The sequence below is a fragment of the Anser brachyrhynchus genome (assembly GCF_964034855.1).
Source record: "Anser brachyrhynchus genome assembly, chromosome: 3".
In the NCBI taxonomy this organism is placed as follows: domain Eukaryota; kingdom Metazoa; phylum Chordata; class Aves; order Anseriformes; family Anatidae; genus Anser; species Anser brachyrhynchus.
The window spans coordinates 65,269,968-65,285,019 of NC_137696.1; the positions used below are offsets into that span (position 1 = coordinate 65,269,968).

At 39.9% G+C, this 15,052-nt stretch overlaps 1 protein-coding gene across 2 annotated transcripts; it reads left to right on the forward strand.

Annotated features, from left to right (window-relative positions):
- Window positions 1-542: 542 nt before the first annotated feature.
- On the forward strand, window positions 543-13,723 carry LOC308191428 (uncharacterized protein). 2 transcript variants are annotated; one of them, XM_080583803.1, is made up of 7 exons: window positions 543-2,468; window positions 2,964-3,036; window positions 4,424-4,468; window positions 6,310-6,589; window positions 6,683-6,849; window positions 7,288-7,378; window positions 8,110-9,619. In XM_080583803.1, exons 4-7 carry the CDS (start codon window positions 6,531-6,533, stop codon window positions 8,222-8,224), a joined length of 432 nt encoding a protein of 143 aa, XP_080439929.1. In that variant the 5' UTR covers window positions 543-2,468; window positions 2,964-3,036; window positions 4,424-4,468; window positions 6,310-6,530; the 3' UTR covers window positions 8,225-9,619. The 2 variants fall into 2 exon arrangements, 1 of the variants encoding a protein (XP_080439929.1); XR_013947977.1 differs by lacking the exons at window positions 543-2,468; window positions 7,288-7,378; window positions 8,110-9,619 and adding an exon at window positions 12,888-13,723 and having other exon boundaries at window positions 2,713-3,036.
- Window positions 13,724-15,052: the final 1,329 nt, after the last annotated feature.

The window sequence follows — 15,052 nt, forward strand, 5'->3', positions numbered from 1 at the left end:
TGAAGGGACTCTGCTACAGTACTGGTAGATAATATCTTCAAACAAAAAAAAAAAATAGCTGTAGATTGACCATCCCTAACACAGAGGCTGAACTCTGAGATCTGCAGAGTTTTTCTGACTCCAGATGACTTCAGTAGAAGCTGAGAGGTGAGGCAACTCCCAGGAAAAGGCCTACATGGACCCAGGCCGGGAAGCGCTCTGTTATCCCACACTTTATATAGCCTTGGGCTCTAAATAACTTCCTCTGAATTGTATTTATTTTTATGATCATGATAAGTTATACCTAGAATACATCCTGCCATGGCCTGTGCAAACATAATGCCGTTTATTTGTCAGTCTAGCTGACATGCCTAGCTATAACTAAAAAAGAATGCCTATCTTGAAACAGGTAAAATCTGCAGTAGCCAAGTCTAATCAAAATGATGTATGGTGTCACGTTTAATGTTGTTGAAGAAGTCTACATTGCAGAAGTGTTTGTAGGAACGTTATTTGCAGTCTTAGGAGCACTGCTAGCAGTTGCAATCAAAGCAGTCAGGAAATGAGACTCAGTTCTGCCCCTAGAGATTGGAGAGCTCTCAAGGTTTGCAGCATCTGGTTCACATCTTGGTAAAGCAGCTATTTTTGGATCCATTTCTTCTCACTTGAAAATATATGCACCAAGTCCTTTTTCCCTCATTACTGGGAGAACCCTCTCATCAGCTACAACTGCTATTTGATAATTTCCTGCTGGCTCTGGGGTCTGCCAGTTCAATGGGAAAAATGATGGTCAAGATGGATATGCTGATCTTCAGAGATGGCAGAAAGTGCCCTCCTTAGCATGGAGTGCTATGCGGGTGGCAAGACACTGTTTTCTCTCCTACCCAGTGGGCCTGTGTGCCTTGCATTCACTTATAGGGAAGCTCAGAATGATCCTCGGAGGACAGATGCTGCAGAAATTACTCGTGTATGGAATTACAATCATTTGGACTTTGTATCTTGCCTAATATTGCCCTGTGCCTAGCAGATTGTGTAAGTACATAAGTGGCTTTTTGTCCAAGCAATAACTATAGTCATTAGCAAGGGATGGGCAATTATGGCAACTAACATAATAATCTCAAATTCAGAGGTGATTTCTTAAGACAGTAGAGAAGCAGTAGATTATCCAGCATTCATCTAGCAGAAAACAGACCTATGAGAAATAAGTTTCCAGTGAAATGCAAAGAGAAACCTTTATACAAAAACAGCTGTAATGTTTCATGCAAGTCCAGACAACAATAGCCCTCCTACCCATGTTTCTCGTGGCCACTGTTGGTTTCATGTATCCCTAAGGCTGGCTGCATAAAGTACAATTGATTATTTTTCTCTTATGCATACCTGTCTACTTTCCTTCAGTAAAAAACTCTCCCTTTTGAACTGCAGAGAAAAGGCAGAGCAGAAGCTGTTATAATTTTCCCTCACAAATTAGCTCTCTCTCATGAAATCTGTTTTTAACAGCCCAGATAGCAAGCTAGAAATGGATGTTTCTGTAAAGTGCTTATATAAAGTGCTTATACCAGTGCGCTGTTCACTGTTAAGAAGGCCGATTCCCTAGGAGGATCATAACACAGGAGGATCAGAGCAAAGAATGGTGATGAAAATGTTTCCTAATTGAATGTGGTGTCTTAGGTTACTCTAACATTTTGTGGATATTTTTTTATGAGAGGAAGAAATGTACTTCCATACTTTTTGCAAAGATATTTGGCCAACCTTTCTCCCTGTACAGGGAAGTCTTTCCATGCATCTCTCTCCTTTATTAAGGGATGACATCTGCTGCACAGTCATCTAGACCTGCTAAGCAGTCTCAGCACTGTTATCAGGGAATGACATTGCTGGCAGTAACTGCCGAGAATTAGGATAGGAAATGAAGCTGGCTCAGGATGAAGAGGTTGCAATATGTGAGTGGATGTCACAGGACTCAAGCAAGGGAACATCTGGGCCTGGATTAAAGGAACATTATAATTACTCAGCATAATTTAAACGAACCATTAAAAGCCAGACAGCACTGAAATAAAAGGAAAAATACTTTACAGAAAAATTAAGCTTTCATTCCACTACTCTGTTTGGTGTTCAGTAATGCTGCTTCATACATCAGTGGATTTTATCAGCCAGTGCTATGCTACTTGTCAGTCATGACGGCCTCCTTAGGTGGGTGTTGGGATATGGGCAGATATGGCAGCACAGAGCTCTCTAATTTGCTCTTGAGAGGCACAGTTAGTGACTGCAGTGGAGGCATACCTTTGTTTTGATTACCAGAGGCGTGTGAAATGCTCTGCAAATCCTGCAATTGACTTTTGCATAGAAAATGATTCCCTTACACATCAGTGAATAGCTTACCTCCAGTTAATCTTTCCTACACCAAACTGTGAACTCACGCTTTATTTCATGCGGCAAAATGGATATTTTCAACCTGCAGTGTATGAACCAGTAGAATTCAGCAGACAAATTTTAAGGTAAGTGAATATTTTTTTAGCTGAAGTCATTTTGCTTTTGTTAATATAGAGGACTACATCTTAACAGGATGAATAATGCAGTGAATCTCTTGGCTTGTTACCAGTCAGAACAGTAATATTTCATAATCTTTATACTCTTTTGGGAGCTGAATGACAGCACCAGATGTACAATATCGGTGAGTTAGATCTTAGGAAAGTAATTAATAATGTTAGCTGAACAATTTAAAACATAGTGTTAAGAGATGCTCGAAAGACAACAAAATGATTCCTCACAATAGAGGCTCAAAGAACTGCAGTAGGTGTTGACAGATGAGCTCTGCTCCAGGGGTTTCTTGAACATCTCTTTTACAAATAGTGGGCCCAGTACCAATGCTTTTAGGAAATAAAAGACTACATTAGACAGATACCATTGTCCAAAACTTTGGCACAATTTCAAGTACAGCAGCATTGCAAATAATAGCCAGAGGTCAGACTCATTCCTTTTTTTTCACGAAGTTCATTGCTCAGGAAACTCAAAGATATGGAACTCATCCCTTCTGTTGGTAGACCTGACTGAATAAAACTTATGGTAAGTGTGAACTTGTTTCTTCTTACATGCAGTAAAACACAGGTTATCAATCAGTTAAGACTGCTATGTATTTACACCTGAAATTTACTCTTCAGCTGCTACTCTTAAATATAATATGTATATCACCTTTTATTATCAGAAGAGAATTCCTGAGCTATATATTCAGACTTGAAGAAAGCAGACATCTCAGAAATGTTGGGTATGTAGAGTGGCATAATTTTCACTGAACAGGACCAAATTTCTGAAAAAGATGGGGTCCAGCTTCAGGTGGGGTATCTATAAACTATGTCTGTTGGGAGTTGAGTCTTCAAAGTCAGTAGTATTGATCAGCAAGGCTAGAGGATACGCATATTTAGAGTTGATACTTCAGCTGAGATAGTTAATACTGTTAACTTCACAGTGTAGGTATAAGTTATGTTAGAAACCTTCCCATTATAAACACAAGAATCCAGATACCTCTGAAGACTTGGGAAACTCACATCCCTGGCAACTTTTCAGCTTTGCTTCTCCAGCAAATAGGGAATCTGACCTCAATATTTAGGAGTTGGTTATTTTAAAGGACTTTCAGTTGAATGAAACATTTATGGACTAGGCTAGGAGCAGAGCTGTATCATTAGGTTATCACGAGCAGGGCTGAGCCTGAGCACAGATAAAGGATTGACGTAAGTCTTCAGATGAATGAAAGCATGCAGAGCTTTTTGAATTTAAACAAAAAAAAAATAGGTCAATGAAAATAAAGTTATCCGCGCTGGAAGAAGGGCTAGACACAGCGAATTAGGCAGGCTGGAGAGACTACAGATATGTGATCCAGTCATGTGTGACAGACCCTGCAGCTGCTATTACTGGAAACGAGCTACCACTGTGCCAAACTCCATGAGCAAGGCAAGGAAGGGAGGTTCCTGAAAACAAGATACACAGTGCAAACTCACACAGCTTTTTTGTTGTCTGTATTTTTGATGTGCCTTTTTGCCCTTTTTAGATTAACCTCTTCATTGCATCTTGGAGTTCAGCCAGGCTGAAGGCTGAAGTCATAGCACCTGCAGCCTGTCACCACATGGTTAAACAGGTTTTGAGAGGTGGTGGCATGTGAAGTATGCAACACAAAGGTGAACAGAGATTAAACCTTGGTAAATTGCCCTGAAATGCAGTAACAGAAAGGTCTGTGAGGACCTTTATTGTATGAAGGTCCTCATTGATTTTCATTGTATGAAAATCTAGAGTATATAAAAAAAAAAAACCTCTGATATCCTTAAAACATAATTTTACTTTGCTTCTCTACTGCCTACATATTAGGTGTTCTCTTCCATAAAGCATATTTTTATGTGTATTCAGTGCTATTAAATACATTTAACTGATTGTCTTACAGCCTATAATTGTCTCTTGACAGAAAGAAAAAGTATCCAGTGGCTGCACAGATTCCTAAGAGTTTAAGGTAAAAACAAAGTAGGTTTTCTGATTTGTTCCTGTTATTTAATCTAGTGAGTGTCTTCTGTGAAATACGTAATCATTTCTGGGATCAGGAGCTATAAGATAAGTCTCCCCACACTCTCTGCCCTGTGACTCTGGCTCTCCTCACCCACTCACCTTCTCACCGAAAGGCTTTATGTTCCTGGCTGCAGTGTGTTTCACCTTCTAGATGATGTGAAATCATTTCTATTTCACCTTGCAACACCTGCAGCCCAAGCTGGGAACTGGAGATCCACATCCTGCACACCTGTGAGTAAAGGCACAGGTGTGGGGCCGCACTGCATGGGAAGGGGAGCCCCAGGTGAGGGTGAGAGCCAGCCTTGGGCAGCTGGGCTGTTTGTCCTCCTGGTTTGCTCAAGGCCAGCACATGAAGTGCAAGTGCTGCAGCCAAGTTGTTCTGCAAAAATTGGGATGTTATGCCCTAACCTCCTCCTCTGTTTATGGCCTCGTTTTTCAGCTGGTCTTTCAGGGTCTGAAACAGACTGTTGACATTTCTCTGCTTTGAGTGTGAGTCATGACAAAATGCAGGGGAGCACAAAATACCTGGCTTCCCAGACATTTTTCTGTATGTCTGGGCTCAGAGGCTTAGGCAAGGAGGGATATTTGCTCTTCTACAGAGAGCTGACAATCAAATACAAGGTTGAGTTGGAGGGCAGGTTAGCTCAAGCTCTCTTTTCAGCTAACTTCCAGCTAATTCCCACCTTCAGAGCCTAATGTGACAGTCTATATCACTCTGTGTTTATTTGTGGGTTATGTGTACAGTTTGTATAAGGAAATCTGATTCATTTGTCTGGTTGGCAGAAAGTATGTGGCAAATATAAGGTTAAAGTAAAGACATTCCTTTGGACCCTCTCCAGAAGTGGTTAACTTATGCTATTTATTTCAGAGATGCTGCATTATGCCTGCTCAGTTATGCCAAACAGGTGTAATCACAAGGACTTTTTAATATGCAATAACTGCTGCTGAGGAAAGTAATATTTGCTCTTAAATTAAAACGGGTAGATATGTTCTGAGCCCATGGCAACCAGCCCTTGTAAGCATGTATAATAATGGTCAGTGGCACGACTTCCAGGAGATGGTAATGTTTGCTCAAAGGCTGTCACATATCTTGATGTCTCTGATTTTGCCTTTTTTTTTTCTTTCCTAATATTCACATTATTATGTTGAACTAACATTCATAAAAACCATTTGTGGACAGAAACACTTGTGCTAATCATAGCAATTGCTGGTCGTAGTGACATAGCACTGTTACAAACTTTGAGGCAGTGCAGTAGGAGAGGAACAACTTGAATAAATTGAGTGCACAGGCTAAATTTGGTTTCATACTGGCCACAAGGAAAGAAAGAAACTGTTTGAAGCAAAAATTTCAAAGCAAAGAGCTGAGAAGAGACCTCAGGTCACTGCCAGCTTGTCAGCAGGCCCCTTCCCTTCTACCACTTGCACATTTCTCGTTTTAGATTATGCACTTATCTAGTGAGAAAAAGAGTGGGAAGGGATGTCCTTGCATCTGATGGGGCTCTCCCATCTTCCCTTGTTGCACTGGAAACAGTCCTTGGTGAGACTGAATTTTACGCTTAAGTAATAAAAAGACTTCTTAAGAACACTGTCACAGCCTTTACCTAGCACAGACTTTCTGATGCAGCCAAAACCTTTCTCTGGAGCAGATACTCCAGTTCCTCCCCCATCCTGAGTATGCAGCTCAGTGTAGGGTTGGATCCACAGTCAATGGGAGCCTTTTCATTGCCTTCAGTGGCCTCTGGAAGGGGCCCAAAGCTGGGACTGATTTTGTTTCTTCTTGCTCCACAGCCCCCGTAACAGCAACAACATCCACTGAAATGTGACATCTTTATTCCATGGGAGCACTCTGGATGTTGCACTGAAGAGTGCTTTGTTGCTGAAGTGGCAGGCTAGAAGTTGTTCCTGAAACAGATCTTATCCTTCATCAGACTATTTCTGTGTTCTGAATATCCAGTGGTACCAATTAATGCTTGCAGATTATTAATTAATGAAGCAGCCTGGGAGGATTTATGATGAAAGACTCTCTGGGCATTAAGGCGGCTGTTCTGGACACCCTGGATCCTCCGACGTATTTCTGTCAAAAAAGCCTTCATATTAGTGCTGAGATGGTTTTTAGAATTGACCGTGCAGAAACTAAAATATTTTAAAATGTCAATAACAGTAGGATTGACATCTGCAAGAACAAGGAAAAGCCAAGGGAAAGCCTGACATGGAGGGAGACAGCCCTCATATGTAACCTGGGAGCTCTCCCTGCGCTGCAGCCAAGAGATTGTGCCTCACGTGTGTGCACTGCAGAAGCAGCCAGCCTCAGTGTGACTGAGGAGAATGGTGAGCACGGCTTTCAGTGTGCCTTAGTGCGTGCCTGCAAAGCAAATTTCTACAGCGGTTATGTAGTCAAATGAGTTTCTTTTATGAAATGCTTATGAAATGTGATTTAACAGCACTGACATTGAAAAACAGCTCCTGTTTTTCTCTTTTTTAATGTAAGTGGGAGTCTTGAAGCAGGTACGTTTTTGTAAGGTGCAGCCTGTAAATATATTTATTCATATATATATTTATATTTATATTTATATATATATAATGGTCACTTCCTAACCAGGTATTGAACGCCCTTATCTCTTAAGAGGCCCAGAGTCCTGGAAAGCCCACAGTGTTTTGAAATGGTGTTTCATTATTTTCATCAGTGGAATGTAGGAAAAATCTAAAATCCCCTAGACAGAAAATATCCTATGTGTACACATTTGTCTGACTGCTTCTTTTCGTCAGATGGCTTTATCTTCAACTGCAGTCCTCTGAGAGATACTAGAGACTGCAAGTTGCACAGAAAGGACTTGATTCCACTGAAAAATCATGACAAGTAAGTATTTGAATTTTGCTTCAAGATCAAGTCTTCATGAGCAAAGTTTCTAGCAATTTAGTCTTTATTTAAAAAACATCACCCCAGAAGAAATGACAAAGGGATTTAAAATTGAATTCATAAGTAAATTTTTAGTCATGATCAGAAGTTTCCTTCACAGTAACACATAGACGTATTATAATGTTACATTTTGTATCAAAAAGCTATCATCCCAGAATAATTTCTTTATAAACTCTTACTACAAAGACTTTGCAAAGGGACTGGCAGATGACATCCTACACCCAGACAGTACTTCCCAGCTGCTGAGAGGACTTGGCCATACTTGCATGGTGTGACAGGTTCACAGCTTGGGGTGACAGAACTCTCCATTTAACTTTGGCAGGAGCAGGTCAGGGCTCCTGCAGCCATCTCAGGGCTTCTCCAAATGGAAGCAAAGCTGTTGCTTCCCTAAAGATCAACAGATAGGGTTGACCTAAGGGTACAAGACAGTGGATATTAGATGGGAGATGATGGGTGGTGGTGGTGGGAGGGTGGAAGGAACATTCCTGAAGAACTGAACTTAGTATGTGATATTTTTGGACGGTGGGGTGGGAGACAGGGAGCTTAGGTCCTGACACTCTTTACACGTTTTAATGGTGGGACTTGTTAAGTCAGGTTGATGGTTGGACATGATGATCTTGAAGGACTTTTCCATCTTAAATAGTTCTATCAAATGATTTTGTCATTTACAGGGCAATAGCAGAAAAGCCTGATTTTCCTGGGTCCTGGAATAAGGAAAATAAAATACAGCCAGTTTCTTGCCCTGACATTATGGTGTCTGGGACAAGTACTCAAGCCTATGCATAGTCCTAGGTCTCACGTGTGCTACTCTGCCAGCACCTTGCAGTCACAATTTGCACATGCCTCACCTGTTAGACAAGGGAGTTTCTTTGTGAAGTCCTTTCCATCATTCTCTCTTTGGATGCCTTCAGTACAGCAAACAAACAAACTAGCTGGTGACAACTGTACTGGTGCATTCTGTATCATGGCTGCTGGCTGCTCTAAACAGGGGTGAAACCACTTCCTTATTTTGCACAGGATATTAAAACAGCAGGTAAAAATATTAGTCATGATTATCATGTGGGTAGTGTTTAATTAGTGGCCTAGCTGCAAAAGGTTCCCAACTGATCATTCCAACAACTCCTAGAGGCTCCTTCACTGGTTTTCTGCATAAGGCTATTATCATGCAGACAGTGTGCACACTGACTGGGAAAAATGAAGTGGCGTCAAGAATGTTTTGGCTGTATTAACTCTGAGTGTGTCCTTGCTGTCCTGGGATTTTGGTCTAAAATGCTATATTGTATGAAAGTGCGTTTTAAGCTTTCAGTATCATATTCCAATAAGAGGAAAGGAGTAGCATGCTGACAGCCTCTAGTTGTACTTTGAAAGAAGATTGCGGAAAATGTATTTTGTCTGATTAATTTGAAGACATAATTCAAGAAATTTGAATTTTATTCTTGAATCCTGAAGATAAACATAAAAAGTCATATATATGTACTGACTGATTTGTTAACAAATTAAATCATCATGCAGCCAAATATCAAGATTGCAGTCATGTTTTCATATTGATTCTCCCAGTGAAGGTCAAAAATGTACCAAGGGCAAATGCCCGTTCAAGCTGCAGTGCTTATCAGGACCTGATATGGAGCAAGTTCTTCACATCTGCATCTGAAAGGAATGTTATTTTTCTGTGGTGAGAATTAAAAAGTTCCTCTTCCTTAATGTCTAGAGGTAGAGGATTTGGGAGGCTACCATTCAGGGTCCTGAGCTCCTTTGTCTTGTGCTCTTTGTTGGAGGATTGACTCATAATCACAGCAATAAATTTACACTATTTTATTTGATTGAGAGCTAGAGCTCTTGCTTCAGAGGTGGATCTGAAGTCTTCTTAATAGCACTCTCCAAAGAGAAGCTAACCTTACACTGAAAAGTATGACTTCTTTCTTTTCCTTCCTTCCTTCCTTCCTTCCTTCCTTCCTTCCTTCCTTCCTTCCTTCCTTCCTTCCTTCCTTCCTTCCTTCCTTCCTTCCTTCCTTCCTTCCTTCCTTCCTTCCTCCCTTCCTCCCTACCTCCCTTCCTCCCTTCCTCCCTTCCTCCCTTCCTTCCTTCCTTCCTTCCTTCCTTCCTTCCTTCCTTCCTTCCTTCCTTCCTTCCTTCCTTCCTTCCTTCCTTCCTTCCTTCCTTCCTTCCTTCCTTCCTTCCTTCCTTCCTTCCTTCCTTCCTTCCTTCCTTCCTTCCTTCCTTCCTTCCTTCCTTCCTTCCTTCCTTCCTTCCTTCCTTCCTTCCTTCCTTCCTTCCTTCCTTCCTTCCTTCCTTCCTTCCTTCCTTCCTTCTCTCTTTCTCTCTCTCTCTCTTTCTCTTTCTTTCTCAATGTGAAACCTTTGTGTAAAAGAGGAGAAATATTTCACTGAAAGGTCTATCCTTTACCTGCTGTTCAGCAGTTTGCATTTGTGCACATTTATTTTTAACACATTCGAATTAGAAAAGAGCTTTTGGACTGTGAGTTCTGCTTCAGGAGGGCGCTACTTGCACTCTTCTGAATAGTAACAGAACAAAACAGGAGACATTTGGGTGCCATCCTGAGCTTTATTCAATAAATGTGGCTCATAGTTAGCACTACATGCCCTGTTTCTGAAAACCAGATCATGGATTATCCAATTAAATTCTCACCTTTGAAAGCTAAGGTGATTATTCCGTCTTCCACTTCTAAAGAAAACTTCAGATAACTGTTTTCCTTGAGGTCTCAGCTGTGTTTTCGTTCCTCCTGAGTCAGGCCTTACGTGAGACTGACTGAAACAGACATTTCATTTTCCACTTTTATTTTTTTTCCCAAATCCATAAGGAGCTTTATCCCCCTAGAGGGAATCAGTGCTCAAATTAACCAAAGATTTATGAATCCCCAAAGGGATACAATTTCAGGCTGTATCATGGTCCAGTGGATTTTGATTCTAGTCGAGAAAATTTGCTCTTCTAATTTTTATACCTGATTTTCTTCTCATCAGAATATATAAGAATTAGATGATTTGTCATCCATCTGTAAAAGATCCCCTAAAAACTTTCTGCAGGGATTATAACGAAAATTAAAAAACAAATGGATTCTGATGATTTTATTTCAAAATCTATATTAAAACAACAAGGGAGGTTCTTTAACATCAAGTTGTAAAGACAACAAAACAACATGTTATTACTAAGCATGAGGTTTTAATGAGTAGATCAGGTTGTCATCTGGTGTAAACCAACATTACTCTGTTGAAGGAGACAAGCTCAGTGGAGCTGTATTGTTTACAGTAAACGAAAACCTAGCCTATTATTTCTCACTGCCTTTCAGAGGGCCGAGAAATGGTCAGATGATTTCTAGGCCTGGAATTCTTTGAATGACTCCATCTCTTTCTCCAGTCCCATCCTCTGGTTAGCTCCTCAGTTGTCTCTTGTTTTAATTTCCATTTCCTTTTAAAAACATGCTAACCATGCTGCTATTGATGCCTTTCTGCCTCTGCTGCTTTTGCATTCTTTGGATGAGCCCTTGAGGACACTGTACTTTTGCTAAATGTGCTCATCTTACAACAAACTCCCATAGTAGCCTTTGTTTATAAATTATTTGTTATGTATTTACCTGATATGGTTTTGATCACAAGGAATTTATTTAGCATTTGATGAGAGTTTCATATCTAATTACTAACGCAGGTTATAATTAATTGTCAAGTGAATGAGCCTTCCAAATGAAACAATGCAGAAAAAACCAATAGGACACTGCTGAGCCTACTTTTTTTGAAGAAGCTGAAATTCAAAGACTTGAGAAAGTGGACATACTTTTCTGGCAGTTGAAATGGTACATGAGATACTGGCTCTCCTTGCATCAGGCTGTTAGGATGAGATGCTTAGGATGACTGTTCCAGAAACAGCAGTGAAGGAGTGGCAAAGCATTGGATTTTTGCTGCACTACACATTACCAGCAATTTTCAGTCTGGTAAATCCTCCCTGAAACTTTCTTCAAGTGAAAACTGGAAGACTGGAATTTGTGATTAACTGGATAGGGTTGATGAGTAGGATTATTATTGCTATTGTTCATAAGACATTTTATAGACACTAATAAAATGATTGCCTCAGAAACCTGACAGCACATACACAGTATTCAAAGAAAGGAGAGAACTGAACACTGGCTTCTTCCACTTGTCTGATGTGTTCTGTTGGCACCTGCCTTCCCCTGAAAGAAAATCTGTTCTCTCCAACTTTAACTTGTTTGATCAGTCAGCAGTTTGATAGTGGAAGAGCTATAGTTCATACATCTTTAAGGAGAAATGTGAGAAGTTCAAGAGAGAATGGCAGTATGACACTCAGGAAGGGGTGTTAGAGGAAATTACAGACAGATAAGGAAAACACGGAACAAAAGTATTGGAAAAAGTTCAGCAAAGTAGTTTATTGGGATACATGACTGGGAAGAAGGAGGTATAACAAAGGAGATGAAAAGCAGGGGACATGAGGAGGACCATGAAGATAAGCAGAAGGAAATATGTAGTGAAGTCAGATGAAGGACCAAGAGATAAGAGAAAAAGACTTTCAAGGACTTCCATATCCAGAAGATTTTAGTATAGACATGTCAGACATTAAAGGTTTGAATGTGGAGATGCCAGGTGAAGACAAATTGGTGGTAGTTTACATGAGAAATAATCAGAATTTGAATATACTGCTGTTTATCATGGAAACACCATCCAGTACCAGTATGTGGGGATTCAAAGGCTTTATTTAGAGAGTTATGAAAAAAAGTCAAGATTGTCCTGGTATCGGCCAACCTTGCCTATACTTTGTTTTTTGTACTGTTATAACAGGCTTTTGGAAGCTTTGAAAACTTTTTGGTAATAGTGTTGAAACAAGAAAACCAAAAATGAACAGGAAATGCGCAACAAGAGCAAAGATTTAAATGTTCTTGTTTTTTCCTGTTAAGCTTTTGTAGTTAAGGCTGCTTGGCTCCTTTGGCTGAAAAGAAGAAAAACAATGGCAAACTGTCAGTTTCTGTTTAACAGCTGGATGCAAATACAGAGCATTTATTTCCTAAAAGACATACACATTAGCCTTGATTCATCCTAACAATGTTTGGGCAAAAAATCAAGGCTGCTCACTTACAGGAAGCTCCATTTACAGCTATGGGACATTAACAGATACCTCCAGAGTCTGATACAGATCTTACTTCAGTGATGAGCTGAAGAAAAGCTGTAAGAATCCCTTAGTTATATTTCTAAGGGTAAGTTGAATAGTGACTTGGTAAACTAATGAACCGTTGCTCTCTATGAGGACATTCATTTCTATTTTTTATTACCATAAAAGTTTTATTACCAACTAAGAAAGAGTTTATGAGAGTTTGCAGTGCATGAAAACTCAGTGAAGGTTAGAACTTTCTTAAAAGTTCTCATTTACTCCTCATCCACAGAAATAAAAATGGACAAGTGATGGATTTGCAGTACCTGTATAATTTCAGGCTTGGAAAACATATGAGACTCCACATCAGGATAACTACCCTGCATTTCCTGAGCATTGTTGTCATAGAAGATAGACCCCACTGCATATGCAGTCCTGTCTCCCTTAACAGCAACATCTCCATGCAACAGCTGAACAGAGTAGCCGATGATGTATTGAACTTTATTCTACTTGCAACCATTATGCTTTGGTCTAAGATAACTGTGCAGGTCAAATCACATGGTGGAAGAGCCAGACTCAAGTTACTTCATGGAACAAACACATCTGATGGATGCAACTTTAAGATGGAAAGGCTGGGGACTCTTCATCTCTGAAGAGTTTGAAAGTGTGACTTGACGAGACCTAATTCTTACTTTGAGTAAGAAGTTGGACCATATGACATCCAGAGATTCTCTCCAACCCAAATTTTTCAATGATTCTATGATTCTGTAAATGTGTATTTGCTGAATTGTGTCAGTAACTTCCACATCTATTACTGATTTTGGAATAAACTTTTATGGAAATAACTAAAACTGTTAAGTAAATTGTATTTAATGTTATTTAGTACAAATTCCATAGGTTAAAAAATGTGTGGGCCATTTTTGTTGTTGTTGTTTTGTTTGTTTGTTTTTAAAGAAAAGAAACATCTGTTATAAAAAAAAAAAGGAAAAAAAAACTTTTGGTAGGTTGATTTAAAACTAAATGCATATTTTCATATTTACAATCGAAGGAAATTGGAATAAATATTGCAAAATTTTCATTTCTTTTTAAAATTTATTCTCATTTTAAAAATACGGCTTGTTTTGTTGTTTGTTTGTTTTTGGTTTTGTTTGTTTTTGAGCATCAGTCTTGGAAAACATTGCCTGTAAATGCCTCCCTAGTGATAAGACTTCATAAAAATCAGAAACATGATGTGGGCTCTGAATAAGGCAACTGATTGCTGTTAATGGTTGGGACTCATCCCAACAAGGTTCTGAACCTCTCTGACAGCAAGAACAAACCAGTGTCTTTTCATGGGAAAAAAATCAGGGGAGTTCTATATGTAGTAACTAGCTGTGTGGTAAATTCTTTATTGGTTGCATCATCTCCCTAAAAATAGTGTCTCCCTAAAAATAATTGCATCATCTCCCTAAAAATAGCTTAAAACTCTCAAGATCTTTCCCCTGTTTACTGTGGGCACAATCCTACTGCAGTGTATTTTCACAGCAGCTATCAAAGCCTCCTTACTGCACTATACCTACAGTGACACAGGGCTATTTGGTAGATTTTATATGGGCCTGTCCCAAGGAGCTTGACACTAGTGAGGTTCTGTTTGCTGTCATCATGGCCTCAAAACTTCATTTAGGTGGGAACCCTCAGTGTCTGAGAATCATAGAATTGTAGAATCATAGAATCACAGAATCATAGATTGGTTTGGGTTTGAAGAAACCTTATAGAGAATCTATTTCCACCCCCCCTGCCATGGGCAGGGGCACCTCCCACCAGACCAGGTTGCTCAAAGCCCCATTCGGTCTGGCTTTGAACACCTCCAGGGATGGGACACCCATAACTTCTCTGGACAACCTGATAAGATAGGTTTATCACACAACCTGGCTGGTACCAAGTGAAGTACCTGAGGTTCACTATCTGGTATGTCGTATCTATTGATTTGGAGATGCTTACATCTATTTAACTTAGTTTGAACTAAGAGCATCCAATAACTGGTACATTCCTCCTGCAGTTCCATTTGCTGTTACAGTACATCTTTTTTGAAAAGTCAGACCTGAAGAAAGATTCTTTTGATACTGTCTATGTTATATGCTTCCCACCCACATTGTAGCCAGCAGTCATTAGAGGTCTTTTTTTTTCTGTGTGTAAGACCCACACTCTCGTAATGTCATCAAGAAAATTACACTCATAAAACTCTTACATGTTCTAGTTCAAGCAGCTAGGAAAACCTAGAGTCAGCAATGTCTAGTATTATGGCCAGTGGCAGTACTGCTTCTCACTGCAGTGCTTGTGTGAAAGCAATGTCCATATTAGTTGTCCCACCCATGATGTTGAAGCAGTTTTGAGTCTTTCTTCCAGTCTTGATGTCTCTCAGATACCAGACTGGAAGGCCCTGTGACATTGTCAATTCCAGAAACAAAGACCTGTACTGGATCAAACTTTCTGACCACTTTTTTCCCCTCTGTATTGGAAGAAGTC